The sequence below is a fragment of the Cryptotermes secundus genome, unplaced genomic scaffold, assembly GCF_002891405.2.
Source record: "Cryptotermes secundus unplaced genomic scaffold, Csec_1.0 scaffold2640, whole genome shotgun sequence".
NCBI classification, from domain to species: Eukaryota; Metazoa; Arthropoda; class Insecta; order Blattodea; family Kalotermitidae; genus Cryptotermes; species Cryptotermes secundus.
In genome coordinates, this window is record NW_019727143.1 from 6317 (window position 1) to 15271 (window position 8955).

The following is an 8955-nucleotide window of genomic DNA, read 5'->3' on the forward strand; positions in this document are numbered from 1 at the left end:
ATAATAATAATAATAATAATAATAATAATAATAATATGTACATAATATACAGCTTTATATATAGTAAACCATCAGCAGCAGGTAGTATCTTTAATAACAAACTAACAATAAAACAAATAGGTAATAACATCCATTTTTAAAAAAGAACTGGACTTATTAAAGGATGCTGTTATTACAAAGACTATCTCAATTAAAAATTCTTCAATGTCAGCTACTGATAAATGAATACATAGAATATGTTGTATTTCATTAACTGTATAAAATGAGTGACATGTCCTATGTCACTGTACATAGGTAAATCAATAAGTAAGTTACAAATGGATATAGAACTTAAACAAATAAGAGTACTGATTTGAAAAATGCTTTTATTTCTCATCATAATCTCCCTGTACAATGAGACTTTTCCCCTTGTTTCACAAGCCCCTGAAAACCAGCAGCATAAAATTCTTTGGGCTGCTGTCGGAATCAGGTGGTGACTTCCCTTTCTACAGCTTCATCGTCGGGAAAATGTTCAGCTGAAACATGATTTTTAAGATGGCCTTAACAAATGGAAGTCACATGACAGGTTAGGTTTTCACAAAGTCTGTGCACGATGGGTACCACGCATGCTGACCCCACAACACAAAATGCAAAGAATGGGTTTGGCATTACAGCATCTCAATCGCTACCACGATGAAGGACAAGATATGCTAGCCTGAACTGTCACAGGTGATGAGTCTTGCTCCAAGCAACTTCCATTTGTTTGGCCCTCTTAAACACCATCTTTCAGCTGAACATTTTCCCAACGATGAAGCTGTAGAAAGGGAAGTCACCACCTGGTTCTGACAGCAGCCCAAAGAATTTTATGCTGCTGGTTTTCAGGGGCTTGTGAAACAAGGGGAAAAGTCTCATTGTACAGGGAGATTATGATGAGAAATAAAAGCATTTTTCAAATCAGTACTCTTATTTGTTTAAGTTCTANTATATCCATTTGTAACTTACTTATTAACTTACCCTCGTAACTGATCTACAAGGCGAATAAAAACAAACAAACATTTTCTTCCAAGATAAATGCACCAGGCTTCTGTGTTCAAAATTTAATTGCCTCATTTCAAAGTTATGGTATACATAAATTTTATGAAACTGGCATATTTATATGCAAAATCCTTCATTAGTATTTTTGTTAGGTAGGATATATTTACACAAAGTACACAGACATTAATATATTATATTTCAGCATCCTGTTGCAATAATATCTCACTCATTCACTTACGTCTATAATGCATATACATTTTATTTAAAAATGTCATTTACAATAACATTTAAAATTCATAAAATATCATTAAAATCACATTTTCTGTTTACTTGTCGCAACATGTTTCAGCTTCTCATGGTCAGCACATTGATATCAACAAATTTTAAATAAGAAACTTAATTTCATTTAGCCAGATCTTGCACCTTAGGACCAATTCCATTTCATATGAAATTAATTATTAGATAAGCAACCTATTACCCTGTTACTTACAAGTACAAAAACAAACTAAAACTTCACCAATGGACAAAACAACAGTACTTTATATTCTTAAAATAAATAGTCGTCAGGATTCAAAACTCACCGTTGTGAGCACATTTTTAAGTGTTGTAAGTAGTGTATCTGGATCGTTACATTCCTCAGTAACACGGGCAACTCTTGTTGCTCTAGCAACTGGCCTCCATCCAGTCTCTCTAATACCAGGAATACTTTCCACAGGAATTCCCCGGACACCTTCTCGGAAACAGGTGAGACCAGGATGCACTTTCTGCACCTCTTGCTGCCGCATTTCAATCAATTTTTTAACAACCTAAGAGAGAAACCACAAACTTTAGGAATTAACAAAACATTTCATCAGTTACTTAACATTTTCTTTACTTTTTGTTTATAGAATTGTTTAGTGCACATTGCCAGCTTGTAGCCGTACCACTGACACCGCCATCTTTCTTTGTAATCAATATTTCTTTTTAGAGTAATTATACACAAGATGTAGCAAGGAACACTCAAGGGTGACTTAGCCCGATTCTTGGTTTCAAGAATAGGGCCTGCTTCACTGCTACAAAGACCAGACAGGAAGCACCCCGCAGAGTTTTCCTGGAAATTCAGTTAGAAAGTTGACCGGCGGGATCCTTTAGTAAAGTTACACTTGACAAGTTTTGAACCCCATAAGTCAAAAGTGGGAAGGCCAGCAACCCACGCTACTGGTATAATTTTTCAGGCAGCTGTCTAAAACGACGTTAGGACTTTAAGGTCCAAAGTCCCAAATTAAAGTTATGTGATTGGAGCAGTGAGAATTATGGTTAACTCCCTAAATTCGAATTTCCAATCAGCAGAAATTAGGGTAGTAACTTGGAGGCGGAGCTAAAGCCGCGAAGATTTCTTGCTTCGAAGCAGGGTCAGTCTGCGAGAGGAGTCTCTGAACAACCCTCCAAGTGTACAGCCGAAATTATGTTTAAGTGTTTGCAGGAACAATCTCTGGATAACTCTTCTAAATTTAACGTGAAATTTTCTTTGTGCTAAAAGTATAAGTGAAAGTGCAATTCTAGGGGTTGTGCTAAAAGAAACAGCCGCTAACTAACTAGCCAGGGATCCGGTCGCCAACGTTGGAGAGATTTCCATGTGTTTTAAGGAAGTGCTGTTAAATGTACGTGTGTAGCAAGATTGGCTAATTAAACAGTGTGTGTTAGTGCCTGCCTAAAACACTCTTCTCTTTCCCGCTGACGCGAGGCCCGTATTCACCCTGAGACCGAATCTCATCGCTCCAGTGAGAACGCGGTACCTAGCACCTGTAGTTTCCAGTTCATCCCCCCTTTTCCCCGAAATGTAAGCCGTTACAGTAAGCTTACTGGCGCCCAGCACTCCGATAACCCATACCCCGCAAACTATTATCCACCAGAACAACAAAAAGGGAAACAGAACTGGATAGGAAGGACGCAGCAGCAACCTGCCAACTCGAAGTAACAACAGGTGAGAGGGAACGGCTAGAGGAGCAGATGCAACCAGCAACCAAAGGGCTCTTCAGAGGACTGCCGGAGAAGGACGGTAAGAAGGAGTGACACCCAACGAAAAGGGCCTTAAAACGCTAGACGGTTAGATGCTTTATGAGTGGCATCTTTTTGATGTACATAACAAGAAGTTGCAAAACTGCACCTATTAGTTTTGCCATCTCTGTGTCACATATCAAGGACTGCTGAATGAGTTTTCAGGAAATTTAATATTGAGGAGTCTTACTAAAATTTATTGGCACATTCAAACTGTGGTCAAAATCAGACAAAAGCTGAACACTTTACATCAGGACATGCATTTCTATGTGTATCTGAAGCATAACTCACTCAGTATTTATCACAGCAAAAAATATTTTAAGATGGTATGGGGCCAGGCACTGCTGTACTGATGAAAAGAAATTTATAACACACACTCCGTCCTAAGTGCAACAATTTATTGTAGTTCTTTTGTCTTCTCTTTTTCTACACTACATGTTTCGGCTGTAAATGGTCATCATCAGGTGTATACACTCACGTAGCTGTTACACTGCACGTAGTTTAAAGTTTAAAAACACCAGCATTCTTAACTGTTCAATTCTCCGTTGTTAATAGGTCCCAAACTATCAGCATCCCCTTGCTGATATTTGTCAGATATGTATAAAATCTTTGTTAATTTACATACATCAATTTGATTTTTGAATTTTGGTATTTTTAAGATCTTCAATTTAAATTTAAAAAATTTTAAAATTTAAAATTCAAAATTCACAGGAATACCTGCTCTAGGTCTACAGTGCTGCAGCGGCTACTTCTTGCTTTCAGCACCGTTCGGGTATTATTCTGTGTAGGCTCCCTGTGTGCATGGTGCTGCTTACCTTTAATACGTGTTAATACAGAGTTTGTGTCATACATTGTGTAGAGTGTAACAGGATGCTTTAATATAATATTGTAAACAAAAAATTGCTTCTTTTCTGGCCTCTCTTGGAGTTTGCGCCTTCAGCTTCTTCAGTGTTTCCATTTCACAAGCAGAACTGACTGTGTGTCCCTGCTCAAGGACATCCATATGGATAGCCCCTCTCCTGTTCCAAAAGATGAAAGATATGATTTTTCCAGTGGATGCCTGACCCCTGAATTTCTTCTTTGTCAGTCAATCCTTGTTGACACAAGGATCCACAGACCGCTATATTCACTCCAGTTCATAGTGGTATACCCAGGTCTTATCTCCAGTGATGGCTGCTGTAAGGAAATTGTTGCCCATGGTCTCATACTGGTACAGAAAATCGGAACAAGTCTGCACTCTCTGCTACTTGTGATGTGGTGTTAGCATCTGTGGAACCATCCTGCCACACAATTTCCTGTATCCCAGATTGCTCAGAATCTCTTTCAATGAATTAAAGCCTATTCCCACTCACATATATTCCCATGGTCTTAAAGTGTCAAGTCTTCAAAAAATGATTTGAACCACATTCTCCTCATTTGCTGCCATTGCTGTAGTGCAATGATAGCCTGATTGTGGCATGTCCTTCAGATCACTACCATTATCTCTGACATGCCTAACCCAGTGCCCAGCTGTGCTCCCTGACTGTCATGTCCCCTGAAACGTTCTTCAAACATCAGTGAATCTAAATGGGTGCTATGTTCTCTGAACTCAGAAACTTTATACCTCACCACTGCTTCATACACATATCAACATCACCCTCAATTTTCACAGAACACTACAGCCCAGCAACCTGGCATACAGTGCTGAAACTTGCAGTTTATTTGTGTAACATTCAAATTTTCTCCTGACACCATTACATTTTGTATCCAATATCACATGAACATGAAAAAAATATGGAGGCATTAGCTTCAGAGTGACCCTCATATATTAACACCAACATATCAACTGCATGAGAAAACTGTGAGAAACCAAATGATACTTTACAGTATTCAAGCGGGGAGAAACAGATAATCAGGCTGTAATGTGGGTTAAAATGTTATTTATTACTTACCTCTTTTTGTTTTCTGACAACAGCAATGAATTCAGTGTATACAATGCGTGGATCCAGTTCACAATGCATTAAAGTGGCACCTTCATAGTCTTTGATGAAGCCCTGATATATAGTTCGGGCCAACTTAATGTCTTTACTGAAACCTTGCTTCTTGAAGTAACCTAGTAAGACATTTAAACAGAATTTTTATCATATTGTATTTTAGCGTCCTGTTGCACTGATTCACGTCCATGATATGTATTGGCCATCCTGTAGTGCACTACAAGACGGCCAATACATACATATCATGGACGAATTTTTATCATGTATAAATTTAAGGGGCAGCAAGACAAGACCTAGTTAACCGTTAACGGCCGAATGTTAGAGATATATGACGCAAGCAGCACCCGAGTTGGCCGAATGCTATATATATATATATATACTTGTATATATATCTAACACAGTACTCATGTTCTCTTTGGGAGTGCTGACAGTTTGACCTTGGGTTTGAAACCAAAACAAACCTATGTGAGGTCATGTCAGTGGTTCATTCCTTAGCTCTGAACAACGAAATTGTTTATTACAGTACTGGTTTCGATACTATTTACATTTAGATATGACTGTTTATGACTTGGTCAGCCAAATATAGTCCAGCTTTGTTCTGAGAAGTGATGAGGGAATATTCATCAGTGCTTGCAGATGAGTGCTTCCAGAGCCTTCAAGGAAGCGTAACACATTCAAGGATTGGTTTTCAGTGACGAATTATCAGTCAGGAAGTCAGTGTCAGACTGTCATATATTTCTTTGTATATCATTTTTATTTTGCATCTTGGAAGAGGTATAAACCCACTGAGCCAGTATTACTTTGTGAGTAAAAGGCATCTTCGCAACTGCAACTTTCGGTATCAGTGTCAGACTGGCACTCTTTTCGACTAGTATTATAATTACTTTGCATCAATATTTTGCGAGTATTACTAATAGGTGAGTGTGTCACTTTGTCAATCAAAATAATTTATTCGATTCTGCTAGAAACCCCCTCCCCCAAGATGATTTTTCAATCGCAAAAGCCGAATATCACAGTCAGTGGCCTTTCTTGGGGCGAGGCCAAATTATCAGGGGGCCCAACTGAGTTGACTGGAGGTGAAACATTCACAACACTGGCCAACCAAAAGGAAACAAAGATGTTGTCATGTGTTTTGCTAAATAATAAAAGCTGGAGCATGCTATTCTATTGTAAAAATGGTGGTGTCGCTCTGTGTGAGGTGGACTGCTTCAACAAGTGCCATGTGCGTCAGAGTGTATCGTAAACTCTGAAGTGACACAATTCAAACTTGTGTACAATCTGAACAAAATATTATTGTATATAGTGTGACTATATTTACAATATCATCATGATTCAAGGTTGAAGGAAAAACAACGGGTAAGTCCTTTGGAATTTCATAACATATATAATAAAGATTATAGTTTGCATTTCATGGTAAAATAATCACAGTTAATTTTCGTTTGTAAAAATTGCTCTTTTGAGTATATGTACAAAATTTTATTGTCTTTCAGACTGTTTTTAGTTCGTATTTCTATCTTGCATAGAACAGAAAATATGTATTTTTTTTTCTGAAAGTTTGCAATGTTAATCAATTAGGGCAATTTAAATACTGGCCACAGAGGGCTCCTGGCAATTCAAAAGTCTGTACGTTAAAGGTTAAACCTTCAGTAACATTCAACATACTCAGGACGTCATTCCCACACATTATATATCACTTACTGTGATGGTAATGCCACTACTACTGACCATCACTTGTATGACTAATTTTTAAAATGTTCCCTAAGAGTTTTTTATGTAATGAAAAATAAAAACGTAAAATCTTCTGTATCTTTTCACAATTACTAATTATGTTATCACAAGTTAAACAGACTTGTGTTCCTCCACTGACAAAGTTTTCTATCCCATCACAAACACTATACGATGGGGTACCCAAAAGAAACCGAACTAATTTTTTTGTGGGCAGAGCTTTTGTAGTACCGCATTTTGCCACTATGAGCGCATAGAGCTAACATTCCTGAGTCGATAAGCCGACTACCCTTGCTTCAGAAGGTAAGGACTAGTTTTGGCAGAGTTTATAGTGACAACTGTTTTGTGTGATCGTCGTTTTTGCAATGGCTGATTTTTGTGAACAGCGTGCGGTGGTAAAATTCTGCTTTTTGCTCGGGAAAAGTGGAACAGAAACTCCTGAAATGTTAAAAATGGCATACAAGGATGAGGCTATGGGGAAAACTCAAGTGTTTGAGTGGTTTTCCCGTTTCAAAAATGGTGAAATGTCAATTGATGACAAACCTCGTTCTGGTTGTCCTTCCACGGCCCGAACACATGAAAATGTTGAAAAAATTCATGAAATCATCAAGGAAGATCGACAACGGACAATTGAAGAAATTGTGGAGCTGTCAGGAGTGACTTGGAGCTCAGTTCGGCGAATTTTGACAGAAGATTGAAAAGGGTGGCTGCGAAATTCGTGCCATGACTGCTGACTGCTGAACAAAAACAAGGTCGCGTGGAAGCATGCTGTGCTTTGAAAGAAGAGTCCCGAAATGATCAAATTTTTTTTTCAAAAATTATCACCAGTGACGAAACCTGGTGCTATGCTTACGATCCTGAATCAAAGCAACAATCAAGCCAGTGGAAGACTTCAAGTTCGCCTCGCCCCAAGAAAGCTCGTCAGGTGAAATCAAACATGAAAACAATGCTGATTTGTTTTTTCGATGTGAGAGGAGTCGTCCATTCAGAGTTTGTTCCGCAGGGTCAGGCAGTTAACCAGGCTTTCTACTTGGAAGTTTTGAAAAGATTGCGCAACAGTTTGCGGAGGAAGCGGCCAGATTTGTGGCAGTCGGGTGACTGGTTTTTCCATCATGACAATGCCCCTGCTCACACAGCCCTGTCTGTATGACAATTCTTGACCAAAAATGGTATGACCCCTGTTCCTCACCCTCCACTCACCCAACCTTGCCCCGTGCGACTTTTTTTTGTTTCCTCGAATGAAAAGAGACATGAAAGGAAAGCGTTTTGCTGATGTTGCTGAGGTGAAGGAAAAAATGACGGAGGCGCTGTCAAGCATCTCAAAAGATGAATTTAGACAATGTTTTGAAAAATGGAATAAAAGACTAGACAAGTGTATTAGTGTAAGTGGAGAGTACTTTGAAGGGGACTGAAGGTTTGTGCATAAAATTTGAATAAATAAGTTTAAAAAAAAATAAGTTCGGTTTCTTTTGGGTACCCCCTCATACTGTAGGATGGTTGCATCCATGTCCTAGACACTTTTACAGCTGAATGGAGCCAAGGCAACGTAAGTCAGAACTGTGATTTATCCTCCTTGTATATGAAACACATAATTCAGTTCGGGTGATTCTGGAGCAGTGTAAATGTCAGGAGTTCCTGATCTGTGTTACCATTTCTAAATACAGCAACTTAACAACAGATGCATTAACAGAAGCCTGTGCTGTTTCTGCTTATTAATTCGAAAGTAGAATAACATTTCACTGCAAATGTTTGGTTTCATACACCCAGTCCCTGACTAAACCAAATTCTTACTTACTAACTTACATACTCATGGAGCTGAGCCCTTGTGGAGGAGCTGCCAATTCTGCAGCTACTCAAGAATTTCCCAGAATTATATGGAACCCGAAGGTTCATTACCGTGTTCACAAGAGCCCTCCACTGGTCTCTATCCTGAGCCAGATCAATCCAATCAATACCATCCCATTCTATTTCTCTAAGATCCATTCTAATATTGTCCACCCACCTACGCCTTGGTCTTCCCAGTGGTCTCTTTCCTTCTGGCTTTCCCACCAATATCATATATGTATTCCTCGTCTTCCCCATTCATGCTACATGCCCTGCCCACCTCATCCTCCTTGACTTCATCGTTCTAATTATACTTGGAGAAGAGTACAAGTTATGAAGCTCCTCATTATGTAGTTTTCTCCAACCTCCTGTCACTTCCTCT

General features: G+C 38.8%; 1 protein-coding gene across 3 annotated transcripts in view; it reads right to left on the reverse strand.

Moving 5' to 3' along the window:
- Positions 1-8955, reverse strand: part of LOC111864565 (histone acetyltransferase KAT2A) — a 43915-nt gene that overhangs the window by 3895 nt on the left and 31065 nt on the right. For 2 of the 3 annotated variants that reach the window (XM_033751487.1, XM_023851918.2), the window contains exons 12-13: positions 4983-5143; positions 1596-1820 (exon numbers count right to left, since the gene is read on the reverse strand). In XM_033751487.1, coding sequence (XP_033607378.1) covers positions 1596-1820; positions 4983-5143 — 386 coding nt within the window. Of the gene's footprint in view, positions 1-1595; positions 1821-3720; positions 4228-4982; positions 5144-8955 lie in introns of those variants that run through there. The other variant, XM_023851919.2, reaches the window with a different exon arrangement.